General features: G+C 54.1%; 1 protein-coding gene across 1 annotated transcript; it reads right to left on the reverse strand.

The window, feature by feature from the left end:
- Nucleotides 1-1,850: 1,850 nt before the first annotated feature.
- LOC149875562 (uncharacterized) lies at nt 1,851-8,899 on the reverse strand. Its single transcript, XM_090055874.1, has 3 exons — nt 8,276-8,899; nt 7,968-8,178; nt 1,851-2,569 (listed from the first exon to the last, which is right to left on the reverse strand). The coding sequence occupies exons 1-3, from the start codon at nt 8,867-8,869 to the stop codon at nt 2,052-2,054; spliced, it is 1,323 nt and encodes a 440-aa protein (XP_089912000.1). The 5' UTR covers nt 8,870-8,899; the 3' UTR covers nt 1,851-2,051.
- Nucleotides 8,900-16,015: the final 7,116 nt, after the last annotated feature.

Consider the following 16,015-nt stretch of genomic DNA (forward strand, 5'->3'; position numbering starts at 1 on the left):
ACCAAACTTTGGGGCAAAGCATCCACGCCAGAAGACAGGCGGGTGATCTAGGCTGACCTGGACAAGCTCAGCAAATGGGCAGACGAGAACCTCATGGTGTTTAACACCGAAAAATGCAAGGTTCTCCACCTTGGGAGGAAAAACCTGCAGCATCCTTATAGGCTTGGCAGTGCTACGTTGGATAGCACTACAGAAGAAAAAGACTTGCGGGTCATCATTGACCACAAAATAAACATGAGCCTGCAATGCGATGCTGCGGCTAGTAAAGCCACCAAAATGCTGGCGTGCATCCATAGGTGCTTCTCGAGCAAATCCCGGGACGTCATTCTCCCCTTGTACTCGGCCTTGGTGAGGCCGCAGCTGGAGTACTGCGTCCAGTTTTGGGCTCCACAATTCAAAAAGGATGTGGAGAAGCTTGAGAGAGTCCAGAGCAGAGCCACGGACATGATCAGAGGTCAGGAAAACAGATCTTACGATGACAGGCTGAGAGCCATGGGACTCTTTAGCCTGGAAAAGCGCAGGCTCAGGGGTGACCTGATGGCCACTTATAAGTTTATCAGGGGTGACCACCAGGATCTGGGGGAATGTTTGTTCACCAGAGCGCCCCAAGGGATGACGAGGTCTAACGGTCACAAACTCCTGCAAGACTGTTTCAGGCTGGACATAAGGACGAATTTCTTTACTGTCCGAGCCCCCAAGGTCCGGGACAGTCTGCCAGTGGAGGTTGTTCAAGCACCTACATTGAACACCTTCAAGAATAAATTGGATGCTTAACTTGCTGGGATCCTATGATCCCAGCTGACTTCCTGCCTTTTGGGCAGGGGGCTGGACTTGATGATCTCCCGAGGTGCCTTCCAGCCTTAATGTCTACGAAATGTATGAAATCTATGAAACAGCCAGTTTACTTAAAGAAAAGGGAAACACTGCGTTTATAGGAACCGTTATCAGTCTCTGGCTCTCAAAGAGAAAAAAAACCTAACATCTGCACACAGGGTAATATATCACGATGAAAACAAAGCATGCAGGATTTTCTTATCTTAGAATATTTTTCTGAAATACGAAGAATCAGCACCCCGGTCTCTCTCTTTTCTTAGTCAAGTTAGGAGCCTAGCTAAATTTATTTCCACAGGTGGAATGTCCAGTTCTCGAGCTTTAGTAGCAGGGAATGCATGAGAGAGAATACAAGGAAGGGGAGGAGGGCAGGGGAGCAGCCCTCACCCCGTGGTGCACAGATCTGCAGAGGCTGAAAAGGAAAACAGGACAGAAAGGCTCCGGAGGTGGCAGAAGCAGCTCCTTGCAGACCCCACTGGGCATGGGCAGGTCTGGAAGAGGGGTGATGTGGTGGTGAGGAAAGGTGAGGTCAGGGAGGAGGATAGGGAATGTTTCCCCCGCCATAAAAGCACTCCTCTCTGCCACTCAGGGGCTCATATACCAGAAGCCCTGGACTAGGAGGAAGGAGAAAGCTGGGTGGCATTCGAGGAAGGTCCGTGGGTGTCATCAGCTGCCTGGGGGAGGGCACCCTAGTGTGAAGGCACTTCTTCCCCTGGGAGTACTTTTAGAGAACGATGGGGAATGCACAGGCTCCAAGGCTGATGCAAAGATCATCTCATCTTCTTCCCCCACACCGGGGCTGACCTCTGCCTGAGGTGTTTCCTCTTAGCCCTGCCCCGCTATACCCTGGGGGGCAGTGTCTGGGCTCTGGACTCCCACTGAACCTTACATGAGACAAAGTCTGGGGGAACCCTTTCTGCAGGCCACCAGCATGAGGGTGCTTGTCTGAATGCAGCCACTGGTGGGTGCTGAGCACGCAGACATCCAAGGCCTTTCTGCACTGCTGGCAGAATTAGAGATGGGTGAAGTTTTTCCAACACTGAGAGCACCGATGTAACTTCTCCGCTGTGTAGATGCACTGCCATTCAGCACAGGCTGCAGGAGGAGGTGAAGCTCTTCCCACACTAAGAGCAATGATGTGGCTTCTCCCCTTTGTGCATGCGCTGGTGCTGGGCCAAGCTGGAGAGGATGCTGAAATTCTTCCCACACTAAGAACATTGCTATGGCTTCTTTCCTGTGTGGACACGCTGGTGCTGGGCCAGACCGAAGAAGCGAGTGAAGCTCTTTGCACATTCAGAGCACTGATAAGGCTTCTCTCTCATGTGAATGAGCATATGGTTGGCCAGGGAGGAGGAATAACCAAAGCTCTTCCCACACTGAGAGCACTGATATGGCTTCTCTCCCGTGTGAACGAGCATGTGGCTGGCCAGGGACAAGGAATAACTGAAGCTCTTCCCACACTGAGAGCACTGATATGGCTTCTCCCCCGTGTGGACGCGCTTCTGTCTGGCCAGGGTGGAGGACTGGGTGAAGCTCTTCCCACACTCAGAGCACTGATATGGCTTCTCCCCTGTGTGGGTGCACTGGTGCTGGGCCAGGGTGGAGGACTGGGTGAAGCTCTTCCCACACTCAGAGCACTGATATGGCTTCTCCCCTGTGTGGACGCGCTGGTGCTGGGCCAGGGTGGAGGACTGGGTGAAGCTCTTCCCACACTCAGAGCACTGATATGGCTTCTCCCCTGTGCATTTCTGGGGCTTGTCACCAGTCAGGAGTGTGTGGGGAGCACTGCCTTACACTGCTTAGTAGCAAAACCTATCATGTTTCATGCATCATCCCTCCAAGAAATGTTCTGGGAGTGGAGGATTGAGAGCAGTGATCACCTTCCTACCTGTTTCAGGAGCAAAGTCTGATGCAGGGAATGAGCCCATGGACCTTTCCTCTGCTAATGAATGCCAGGCAGCCTGCACACCACAGGAATCTGCACTGGGACGAAGGCCTTGGCATGACCCCCCACATGAATTGTGGGCTGAGCCTCGGACTTTGTGACAGTCGGGGCCCCAGAGAAGAAACGGCACAGGGGAGATTCTGGTGCAAACAGTGGGGGATTCAGTTCCAGCCACAACATGAAATCTTCTGAATCCCACCCACTCCACAGACCCTCTTCATGCAGCTCGAGCCCACGATTACACACGTCTGGTGCTTCAGGTCAACCGGACCAGGAGACACCAGGGACAGCCCCAGCCTCTCTTGTCTAAAAAGAATGGCTGGGGGGGCAAAAAGCCCAGAAGTGAGAGACTTTGCCCATGAGGGGTGAAGATAAATAGGGCAGAAGAGCCTAAAAATTACTCCTGTGTAGGGCCTGAAAACCACACCCTCCTGGGACTGGTTAGTGTGGTGGAGCTACTTGTGGCACGGCTGTCTCTACAAAATGCCACTTGTTGCCACTCTGAGAAAGGTGAGTGCAGAGCACCTGAAAACTTTGGCTCCCACTATCCTGTGGGTTACTTTTTGCTGGGAAAAGGATAGGGGGAGCCATCCCCAACAGAAAGCCCCTGGTGCAAGCCAAGGAGGGAAGCTGTGTGACACGGTACACCTTGCAGCAGCTGTCACTTGAAGCAGAAAAGGTGGCTAAAAAAGCAGCCTCTGAAGCTGCAAAGAGGGGAATCGGTGAAGGAGCTGCAGCAGGCCCAGGGCCAAGCCAGCCACAGTGTGAAAAGTGATCCTATGACACGAACTAATTTAAAGGAGGTTAAGCCCTTCCCGTTTTTGTCTTTGTGTTTTCCAGGATGTGGACCAGCAGTGAATCATCAAGAAGTTCACTTGGTACAAAGAAGATTCGAGCTTCACATAGTAATTGTCTTGCTTGCTTGGCTGTGTTTGTGTACCGTTATTGCTGTATGTGGCTGTGCTGGGAAGTATGATAGAGAATGAAACGTAAGCTCTGCTTCTGGATGGGTTCTGGAATATCTGCAAAGTGGCTACAGAAAATGGTACATCCCTGGAGCATGGTCTCCTGGGCCTCAAAAATATCAGTCATGCCAAAGTTTGAGAAGGGTGATTAACCGTTTGTTTTCACTGTTACGCTTTGCTTGGTTTCCCGTTGACCCTTAGCATTCCTCCAGCATCTTGCAGGGCAGAGGGGCACTGGTAGTGCTCCCATGGCACCAAGCAATCCATTTGAAACAAGAAGGAAAATTTTGCTTGTTTTATAGAAGGGGCAGAATTCCCGACAACATGTCTGGTCCCCAAAAACCCTGATCATGGGATGTTTGTCTGATCTAAAAAGCCATCTTAAATATTAAAGAATACCATTATTTGAGTACTGGAAGAGATTAAAAGGCTTACCCATAATTATCACTGGGGAAAAACTGTTTGGCTGGTAAGGAACTTGAAGATTAGGCAATTTGGCAAGAGAACATTATTGAAGCAGCGGACAAACAAAGGAAGAGGGGGTTGTGTGCATGCTCTCACTCTGGGGAGTTGGGGGGACAGTCGTGCAATTTCTACGTGAACACAGGGAAAGCCAGAAACAAACATCTCCCACCCCCAACGCAGGACACGAGGCCGGCACCACCAAAGGTCTCTGCTGTAATGTCTGCTGTAATGGAGCCACTTGTCGGGTCATATTGCAGGGACATATCACTGGATATGAAATCAGCAAGGGGCCACATCAAACATTGAGGGTCTTTGGCAAAAAAAATCCTGTTGGTAACAGTTTCCACAGTTTGAATTTCAGGGCGTGGAACAACACCTGTCTGCACACGTGACAGCATAAGCTCTTTGAGGTCAGCACCGGGGATGGCAGCACCGGGAGGTCTGCAGTTTCCAGGCTCCCTTTCACCCTGGGCATGGAGCATTTGGGAGAGGGGATCTGGGTGGAGGAGACAGCCACAACTCACCTGGCCGCAGGTCCTCCGACCTCGAGATTTCCCCACAGTCCTCATCATCACCGTCCCAGAGCTCCACCTCTCCTCGCTGGATGCGGCAGATTAAGTCAGGGGCGGGGCCTCGATATCCTGCTTGGGCAGTGGTTAAGCAGAGTTTATCCACTGGTACTGGACACAGAATAAGCAACTAAAATTTGGGGAAAGGAGCCAATGAACTCCAGGATTATACTAAGGACTTGATGAACAAGGGATGATGGACATTTAGGCGGAAAGGGAAGGAAGAGGAGGGAGAAGAGGATGACCCTTTTCATCCAGGCAGTGGACGGATGGTCACAGGAAGGCAAACACCAGTGCAAATGAGTGGAAATGAGTTTGGACAGGACACGCTAGGCAAGAGAGGGAGGAGCTCGGGATAACTGCCCAAGGAACAGCTGTTAGTGCATTTTGAGCCACAACGAATGACACACGATTTGATCACGGTGAGAAGGCAAAGGGAAAACATGTTATCAAGGGGGAAGACTCCAAGGAAGGCGGCTGCATCAAATGAAGCAGGCACATGCACAAGTATGAAATGCAAGAGGTCTGATCATGGACAGAGCAGTGGGGAGCAAAGGGATTTCAGCCACCGGCCAAACATTCATGAGGACGAGACCGTTAAAACCAGGGAGAAGACAACACCACTTCAGAGCTCACATGGCTCCAGGGCAAAGCAAGAACCAGAGCTTTACCCAGGGAAACGAGGGCTCGGTAGTTCCTCAGCATCTGGTCCCGGTAAAGCCCCTTGTCTTCCTCTTCCAGCAGCTCCCACTGCTTCTGTGTGAAATACACTGCCACGTCCTCAAACACCTCCCGGAGCTGCAGGCACAAGCGTTACACCATCAGTGTCTGCTGCCCTAGCTGCCCCCCGCCCTGTCTGCACTCGCTCTGCACTACAGCACTGTGCACGCTTAGCCAGGACAGGCAGGGGTACGCTGCTCCGCCGGCACATGATATGCAGGGACCCTGGTTTTCTCTGTTTAAAAACTGCAAATTCTCTCGTAACAGAAAAAACTGCTCCCTACCCGTAGATCCCCCTCCCCTGCTGGTGCCCCACAGTCCCCCCGGCCCTGCTGGTGACATCTGGTCCAGGAAGAGACAAAGGCTTGTGCCAGGACACTTTCACCTCCCTGCACTGCCCAGTGCTGACCTCAGAGCAGCTGTCCTTACGCCAGACACTTCAAAACGAACCTCAACACGGAGCTGTGCAGCCAGAAATCATCTGCAGGCTGGGCTGTGCTAAGCGTGGTCCACACGAGGACTGTGGAGTCTTGTCCAACTAACGAGATTAGCTGTTGTGTCCCCTTTGTGTGGGGGGTCTTTACTTACATCCCCTCTCCCAGCACTGTCCCCCTTCCCACCGTGCTGTCCCCTGCACTTGGTATTCAAAAGACTCTCTCTATTTAACAGTCTGGTCTGTGCGCAGCCTTCAATTCGAACTCATCAAATGAGTGTGGAATCGAAAAAACCTGTGCTGTGCCTCTGATTCAGTTAGTCTGTAAGCTGCAAATCACCCCAGCTTCTGCCTCGCCTCACCCCAATACAAAGAATCAGCAGCCAGGTGTGCTGCGCACTCCTGCCAAACTGATGTGCTGGGGGGACCCTGCTGGCATTGGCTGCAGAGCCCCTCTGTGCTCCCCAGCCTAGCCAGGGGGAGAGGACTTGCTGGGCTCGGCTGTAGAGACCACTGCCCCGGGCTGCCTGGTGGACTCTGACCAGGCCTTCCTCTGCCAGCACCCCCGGTCACTCTTCAGGTCTCTGCTCCCCAAACCCTTGACAGCACCCCTGGCTCCTCCTGGGCTCTGCCCCAGCTGCACTCCCACCCCCACCTCGAGCCGGTGCCCTGCTCACCTCCATGCTCTCCCCCTGCTTCCCCGGCCTGCCCTGCCCCTCCTGCAGCTGGTCTGGCCCAGGTGTCAGGGAGCCGCTCCGTCCCTGACTCCCTGCCAAGCGTCTCTGCAGCTCCAGGTTGACTGCTCCTTCCTTGGGAGCCTGCTGATCTGCTCGGCTCAAGGTCCCAGCACCTGTGGATGGGTAAGAGAGTGCACAGGTTACCCCTGGGGTGGTGGCATGGGGAAAGCCTTGCTTGTCTCCTGGCCTGGCCTGGGCTGAAGGGAGCTGGAGGCTGCAGTGTGTGGAAGAGCGGGGAGGAGACTCGGTGTCCCACAGGCAAGAGCCTGGAGATGAGCTGCTGGAACTGTCCCAGCACCCGTGGTGATCACGGCATCGTGGCATCGCTCCCTGGGAAAGGATCTGGAGGGATTCTGGTGCCGGGTCATGTGCACATGTCGGGGCAGAGTGGGCGCGAAATGGAGGGTCAGTCTACTCCATGACACGTGACATGCTTCCAGGGCACCAGGAGAACAAGGGCCACCGACCTGCTGGAGCACGGACCCATCAAACTGTTCTGGCAGAGAGATTTCTATGCTGGACAACAGGCCTCCTGCCCCTGGAAAGGGGAGACCCACCGCTCCTCACCTCGCCCGGGGAAGGGTCTGGTCCGAGGCACCCACCTGGGGACCCTCCACGTGCCGACAGGTCCCAGGTCTCCCCTCTCCTGGGGACCTGCAGCAGGATGGAGGCCTGGGCTAACTGCACTTGGACCAGCCAGAGACCACTGGGGACTCTCATGTCCGCATCACCGGCACCAGCCTCTTATTGATTGATATAATTACAACACTGACCTGAGAACAGCAATTCGATCCCTGGTTGTGACCGTGGCAGCACGGCAAGAGCCAGTCACCTGAAGCATCTTTCTGAGAGGAGCGGCGCAGGCAGTGAGAAACAGCCTTGGCCTGGGACCACCCCCCGGGACCAGAGCCCTGCCCCACCCCAGCCACACGGCTACAAACCTTGCGGCCCTGTCCCGGGCAGGGGCAGGCATTGGAGCCGCTCGCCCCAACCCCAGCACAGGCACTCAGGCTCCTAACTGCACGCCAGGACTTCATCCCGCAACTCACCTGCCCCTGGCTGCTTGCACTCGTTCAGGAGCCACCGGCTACTGTCCGCTCCGCTCACTCTCCCCCCTTGCAGCACCTGTCTGGAGCCTGTGACCCCACTCCCATCTCTGTTTTCTACTTAGTTGTCCCCCAAATCAACTGGCCTAAAACCAGTAGCCAACACTAATAATGGCGGGTGGTGTGGGGAGGTAACTGCTACTCTTTGGGTGTTGAGCCCAGGTTAACCTTGTACATCAAAAAGGCTGGTGAGGACCTGGCTCTGGGCTGGGCGGGGGCTCCTCTTTGGCGACATGAGGCAGCTCATTCTCGGGCTCTGGGGTTTCCCGATCTCCTGCCTCCTCCAGATGCCTGTCCTCACCACGGGCCTTCGGCTGCTGCACCCAGGAGCGACCAGGCTCCGGCAGGGCCCCAGGGGGCTGCATCTTGTCTGAGGACACCTCCTCGACCTCCACACGCACCGTGAGCTGGGGACGAGGTAAATGTCACTGGGGAGCTGGGATCTAGGAGGCAGCATCCCCCAAACACATGGAGGTGCAGATGGCACCAAACAAACGCTCTCACCTGGAGCTTCTCGTCCTCCGCTTGCCCAAACTGAAACCCCTCGGCCAGGGCCACAGCCTGGGCGCAGGTCTCCATGCGGCACCTGCACACCCAGCTCTGCATCTCCTGGGGTAGGATGGCCAGGAACTGCTCCAGCACCACCAGCTCCAACATCTGCTCCTTGCTGCGGCGCTGGGGCTCCAGCCAGCGCCGGCAGAGCTCCTGCAGGCAGCTGCAAATCTTCTGTTGGCCCCCGGCTTCCCTGTAGCGCAGGCCATGGAAGGGCCGGCGCCAGGGCTCTGTGTCGGGGAGCTCATCCCGCGGTGCCAGCACTGGGGTCACGGAGGGCAGCTTGGCCTGACAAGGGGGCTGCATGGCCTGCACCGCATCCTGCCCCCACAGGTGTTGGCAGTGGACCGGCTCTGATCTGGACGACATGAGGGACTTCTGCACCCTCAGCCCCTGCCTGCAGACCTCCTGGGTCCTGCTCCGCCAGCTCCCGCCGTGGAGGGAAGGCACACCGCTGCCACGGGCTCTAGCACAGCAGCCACGTCTCCCCAGGAGGGATCTCACTGGCTGGGGACCTGGGCTCTCGCTCTTTCTATGCTCATGCATGTCGCCTGTAGGCAGTGTCTGGTCTCCAGGAGCACCTGTGGGAAAGGAGACAGCCGAAATCTGGCCATGGATCCGACACTCGGGACCGGCACCTTTCCCAGCTCCCCGTCTTCCTGGCCCTGATGATCCTGCCCACCCCAACTCCCAGCAGTCTTGGAGCCATCCTCCCTTCCCCTCCAGCCCCAGTGACACCAGGGTGGCTGGCGACGTGGCGCAACCGCAGCTCTCCACCCCTTCCCCAGCCCAACAGCTGCTCCCTCCTCCCCCAGCCCTGCAGTTAGGGTGGCCCCTGCTCCCTGATTGGGTGGGACAGTGCCCAAATAGGAACCTCAAATCCCAGTCCTGGGCTGTATGACCCGGGACACTTGTCCCAAATTCAGTGTCTAGAGGGATCAGGAAACTGTGCTTTTCTTTTGCAGGCAGGCAGGTTCAAGTGTGCAAGGGGATGGTGGGAGTGGGATGCAAGGGGTACCAGAGCACTCGCATGCCCGCACACAAGCACCCGGCCATGAATGCAGTGGGAAAGGCTGGAGAGCAGCTCCCTGCACGTACAGGTCTGGGGGGCACGGAGTGGGGTGGATGGAGGCCCCAGGGGGAGGGGAGGAGTTGGGCAGGGGATGGAGTGCCAGGCAGGTCCTGCGAGGCAGGTGGGGGGGCATGCGCCAGCCCAGATCTCTGCGGGGGGTGGATTTGTGCACGTGCGCACATGTGGGGGGCGCCCCTCCCAGCCCTCCAGGGCCCAAACACTCCCCCCCGTGACCCCTTAGCATGACCCCCGTGGGCAGTCTGGGTGCTGTGGGATCCCATAACCCAGGCTCCACAGGGCAGGAGGAGGGACAGGACAGGAGGAACCTGTCTCCCCACAGCATCAGGTTCTGCCCCCGCCTCCCCTGCCCTGCACCACCAGGACCTGCCTGGGACTGGATAGCATGGGACAGTCCCGCACCTGGGCACTGCAAGCTGCTGGGTTCAGAATCGAGGAGGCGAGTTGGGAATGAAGCAGAGTCAAATTTACTGATAGCCCATGCATACAACAGTTAACAGAAAGGTTAATGCGACAAACAGATAGTACAGTAATGAAGAGCTAACAGTGAATGATAACAACACATAGACCGAATGACAAATAGTTCCCACGTAGGGTTGGCAACTTATCGGCAGTCTCTTAATGCCAGCGCACACCAAGTTATTCCACGAAATTCAGGCATCCCCGATCAATGCTGTCCGAGGGGTCACCTGAAAGGTCCCTTGGTCAGGATCCGGTCCTCACTCACACTGGGAGGCTGGGGTCCAGGCTTCGGACCGCGACGGTCCTTCTATTCCATCCTTCATACTGGTCACTTGATATGCATGCTTCTTTATATCTTAACTTATGCTAATCTGTTGGCTTTAGAGCAACTCACCATCTTGCACTATAGCTGTTACCCTATGGGATCAAAAAGTGTTAGAAATTATGAGGAAAGGTTACCGCCCGAACTCAGGTTCACCCAATAAGCAAATTCCACCACATTACTTTGAGGTTTGAAATTAGCATTACTCTGCCCTTAGTTTCTTATTCCTGGATTCCTTGGAATGTGCTGATTATATTAGGTGGTCAGATCTTGTTACAGCTTGACCTTTAAACAAAAACAGTTAGATCAGCTAATCTTCTACCTCTGCTTAATTTCTGGGCTCAGAGGTCCCATGGTCAGTGCAAATAGTTAAATTCACCACTTAAATTGTGACAGACAAAATACACTTGTGGGTTGCAAACTTGCAAGCTTTGTGTTAGTTAATCTTAACTGCTTATACTATTGCCTGAATGTCTCGAAAAGCATATATTTATTGCTCATGATAGTGACCCGTCTGGTTCTGGCCACCACAAATCACTCCTGCCCCTGCATACAGGGTGTGGCGGAACGCCGGGCTAGCGGTTCCGGCACCGCTTAGGGGAGCTGCGGGCTTTGCGAGGCTGTGCGAGTGTGTGGCTTGTGGGGCAGGATTGGAGGTAGCTTTATAGCCGCCCTCGAGGTTCGCCAAGTTGGCACAAGTAGACGACTTAGAGTAAGTTGTTAGTTTCTTTGTAATAAGTCTATAGGATGTCCGTTGGTTCACGAGGTTCTAGAGCTAGCCCTTGCGTTCCAACAGTGGAGCTAGTCCAAAGCTCGGTGCGGCTGCCAGCTCCGTAGTCCGAGAACTGGTCAACAGCTCATAGATGGGATATTGAATACAAAACTGTAACACGGGGAGTCGTTGTTAATTGTCGGGTTTTCGAGGCCTTTGTTTTCACTGGGATACGCCCAGACGGGGAGGCTGAGAACCGGTGTGTAGGATGATCAGGCCTACAGAGTTTTCCAGTTGTCGTCTCTATTTCCTGCCTCTTTGCCTCTTTTATAGATGTTGGCTGGACTGCCTCTGTGACACTAACTATGATATAAGCTAAGCATACAGGGATAGGATAATTTCTTTTACACAGTAATTGCTAGGCAGACTTTCTACATAAGTTTCATTTCTGCAAAAATAACTTCTAGATAAGAAATGAAACTTACAAAACGTGCATGTGTAGCTTACTGCCAACGGAGAAAAGTACAAAGCGTTCATTTTGATTAACAGTCAAGACTTCAAGGTTACATAAATGTGAGAGTGCCGCATGGCAGTTATACAGGAGAGAAAAAAAAAATAAAACAGTTACGCAGGGCTGTATTTCGTGTCCCTCCAACATTTACTTGAGGGGAAGGGCAACAGCCAACTGCCCCCCCCGGGCTCTGAGACAGTTTCCCCTTGGGTCCTGGGGGACATTAGGAAAATCATCCATGTCCGCAGGTGTCTTGAATCTCCTGGGCTGGAAAGGAGCCCGTCGTCTGCGGCCCTGGTTGGGGATGAGGGTTTGGTGGATCTGTTTGTCCTGTCACCACTGGGGCAGACCCCGGGGGCCCAGGTGGAGGTGGGAGGGCACGGGAAAAGCTTCCTGCCCCTCAGGCACCACAGACCTGCCCTCAGAGCCCACTACAGCCCCCGCCCAGCCACAGCCCTCTGCCCCTCTGGGAGGGGGCCATAAAGGGCCCAGTTTTCTTCCATAGGGCACATGACATAAAATGTTTACTGCAGAGCTGCTTCACTACTTCTGCAGGAAATGTCTCTGCATCTACACGTGTGCCCCTATTAGGGCGCACAAAATAAATCAACTCTGGAGCAGCCAAGGGCCAGTCTGCTCCAGAGTTTTTTCCATGGGTAACAACACAGTGCTGCGGCCAGGTGCCAGCCACCCTGTGCCCCAGCCACCCCTCTGCAGCGCACTGCAACCCCGTCACAGCAGCCGGATGTGCTGTGCACGTAGAAAGTCCGGAGCAATATTCCTCGGAGTTATTGCTCCAGGGCGCACGTTCAAATGGCGTGCCCACAAGCAAAAGACTCTGGAGCAGTGTGAATGCCAGAACCAAAGGGGCTCATGAGCAAATTATAGCAAATAATACCCGCTTCCTGGAGACAGCTCACAGTAGTCTGACAGTTGATATTAGCCAAGGCAAAGCTTGTAAGATTGCAACCCGCAAATTGTACCTTGTCTGTCGCAAGTATAACCGCAATGTTAAAATTAACTCTCTGTACCCATCATAAGACTAACTGGGCCCCGAAAAGTGGAACTAGAAAACAGAACCGCAAACTTTAGCTCACCCAAGGGTTCTTGCTTAAAGGTGACCTGAAATAACAAACCTGACCACAAGATACGATCGACACAGTCCACAAATTCCAAAAAGGAAGTAGCCAGCTGGGTTGAACTGAGGGAGAATAAATGTTACTCTCAAACCACAAAGTGATGTGGTGTGATTTGATTACTGGGTGAGTCCAAATTTAGGCAGTAATCTTTTTATGATAATTTCTGACACCACCTAATCCCACAGGGTAACAGCTGTCAGGCAAGATCATAAATGGCTCTGAGCTAACACAGTAGCATAAGATAAGGCGTAAAGGAGCACGCATGCCAAGGGACCAGCACGAAGCACGGGACAGAAGGACCATCGCTGTACCAAGCCTGGACCCCGGACTCCCAATGGGAGAGAGGACTGGATCCTGATCTAGGGACTTTCCCAGTGACCCCTCGGACAGCGCTGATCCCCTGGGGATGCCTGACTTCGCTGGAACAGCTTGGCGCACACCTGGTATAGAGGGACTGCCGATAAGTTGCCAAGCCCACGTGGGAACTCTTTGTCATTCGGTCCATCTGTCATTTGTTTGATTCCACAATAACTGGATGCCTTAAACTTTGGTCAAGCTAAGTTCAAGTTGGAAATGACCGTGACAGTTAAGTGGGAAATTGCTGGCTCTGTGTGTTAGAGCAAAGACAGAAGGAAATGTTTGTTCCTTGTATTCCCAAGCGATCTGCTTCACCCATAACCGCAGCCTTGAGACAGCAGAGAAGCATGTGTCCCTTGCTTATGAGATAACAGAAAAGGTGTTTGTCATCTCTGACTGCTTGCTCGGGAAAACTGACTACAATCACGTCCTGTGTAACGGCTGTTCAAAAGCACACGGACTGGATGACGGTGCGTGAAGGGAGAGACCTCTCTGGAGCGCTTGGTGCATCCCTGCTGCCCTGAGCTCTCTCCGCAGCTGGAGCTTGGAACAAAAGCTTCTCCTCACCTGACCCGAAAGCCTCCACGTGTTTTACCATGACATTATCATTCACTGCTAGCTCTGTAGTACTCTATTACCTGTTTGTCGCATTAGCCTTTCCGTTAACTGTTGTACGTGTGAGCCAGCAGTAAATTTGCCTTTGCTTTACTCCCGACTCGAGCCCGAACCCAGCTGCCTAGCGGCTGATACGCTCACAGCGCCTAGCCGGCCTGTGCCAGATCAAGAAGCACGAGTTTATTTCTGTGCATTAATTGCACGCTTAGACACACGCACGCAGATGTGGGCTGATCTCCCCAGCAGGGCCACAGGCCTTTGGAGCAGGGGAAGGGTCCTCCCGGGCTGGGGAAGCCGAGCAGCACCCTCAACCTGACCCACAGCTGAGGCGCGGTGGGGGAAGGGTCCTTTCATTATTACCTTTGGAAATGTCCTGCTCTCAGGCCAAATTGCCCAAACCTTGTGCCACGACCCCGTACCACCCACCAGACACAAGACAACATGACGCGCTCCTGGCTCCCCACCACCATCAGCTGATGGGCAGCCCCTCCCCCATGCCCTTGGGCAGACATTTTGGGGAGAAACAAAGGTGGATTTCTCCCACACCTCCCCACCCCACTTTAAAAGCTTGGGTCGGTAGCTTTACAGAGCTATGGAAACAAGCGTGCTTGAGCTGAGCCTCTTCACGCTGGGCCTCCCGCTCCATCCTTTTCTCCTCCTGCTCCATGTTTTTCAGCTCCAGCTGTGCCTTCTCGCACTCACGCTGGGCCTCCAGCTCCATCTTTGCTTTGCCCGTTGGGCCTCCAGTTCCATCTGTGCCTTCTCGCACTCACGCTGGACCTCCAGCTCCATCTTTTTCAACCCTAGCTCCTACTTGAGCTTGCTCGGTCGCTCCCGCTCTTCAGCGTCTAGCCACATCTGGTACTTCCAGCCTTCCTCCATAGGGGGTGATCCCTCGGAGGGCTGTGGACTTGGCGTGTGGGGATGTGATTCTGGGGAGGACTCAGGAGTTGGCGTGCGTGAAGGGGCTCTGTGGCTGAGTCATTATTGCACAGGAGTTTAATCAGCTCCTCCTTCTTTAGCCCTTTCTTCACTTGAAGGCCTGTCCCTTCTTCCAGTTCTTTTAGTTCGGGCACGGTCATTTGCACATACTCATCCGACATCCTGGCCATCTACACTATGCAGTCAACCCGATGCCAGATTACAAAATGTTTGCTCAAGGGATTTCAGTGACTCTTTTATTCTTCCCAAATTATGCCCATAATACAGCAGGGTATTTGGATCCCACCACCGCCACAATGTGTGGCGGGCCAGTAGGGGGCACTCCTGCGCTGAGCCGCCCACCTCCCAGGCTCTGGGTGCCTCCCTGGGGGCGTCTTACATCCCACTGACCCCTTTCCTGGAGCACACTTGCTAGCCTGGGGGTAACGTAGTTGCCACCACCCCGAGAAGGGACTCATTCTCGGCCTGGTGTCCTCAGGGAAACACAGGCATAATAGTCCTACGGGTACTCGACCCAGTACAGGTACTTGGCCCCCAACTTGGGGAAGTGCCCCAAAAAATGAAAGTCTTAGTTTGCAGACCTAAGGGGTCTCTTGGGCATAATTTAGACTCACCCCTCAAGAAGTCTCCCACACCGGTCACAAAGGAGAACTTTATTGATTACAGGGGTAGGGTGAAAATAGGGTACAAGATAGAGCAATATCATAGAAATCCTATAGAGCAAGACAGTCCGGCTGAGGTATCCTTTTGGTCACTCATCTGAGTTACCGCCAGCTAGACATCTACCCAGATCTGGAGTCGTTTACTCAGAAGTGTCATGCAGAGGCTGGTGGAAATTCCCTCTGGAGGCAGGCCGTCTCCCGCTCATGAGTTTTGGGGGAGAGAGCCAGTTTCAGATGATAAACTCCTATGAGTCCCCCGAATGACTGCTGCCCCTCCTCCTGGGCAGTCTTGACTTACATATCCCCTGTGACCTCATTCACCTGGTCCAGTGGAGGCCAGCTCTGGTTGGCTGTTGGCCAACCAATTCGAAATATATCACCAGCTGCCGGGGAGACTCTAGCCCCCTGCCTTCTCCACCACACCCCCGTGGATGCCCCCCCAGGCAGCCGATACCAGTCCCGGAGGCGGAGGGAGCCGGTACCCCCCTCAGGGATGCAGCCAGCGCCGGGTCCCGCACGAGACAGGGTCAGGGCACGGCTCCTCTGCTGGGCCCGTCCTCACCACATTGTCACCAAGAAGAGATTTTGGGGAGAAACAAAGGTGGCAGAGGCAGGGCCGGCCATGTAGTCACTCCTTTGCATCATTCGTGATGGACTATTGGTTAGTATTGTATAATATTGTAATAATATATCATATTGATATAATGTATTTCCCTCTCATTTTCTCACACCATCTTTTCTTGGCAGTGAACTATGATGTCATTATTGAACTGATAAAAAAGCACCTTTGATCTTGTGGTTTGAGCTGTGCAAGGGGCAGATGGTCTGGGAGTCGTCATGAGCTTAATCCTTGTTGTGCCAGCGCAGACCCAGCCCTTTC

Source organism: Crocodylus siamensis, chromosome 1 (assembly GCF_052110815.1).
Source record: "Crocodylus siamensis isolate JL-2025a chromosome 1, ASM5211081v1, whole genome shotgun sequence".
Lineage (NCBI taxonomy): Eukaryota > Metazoa > Chordata > Crocodylia > Crocodylidae > Crocodylus > Crocodylus siamensis.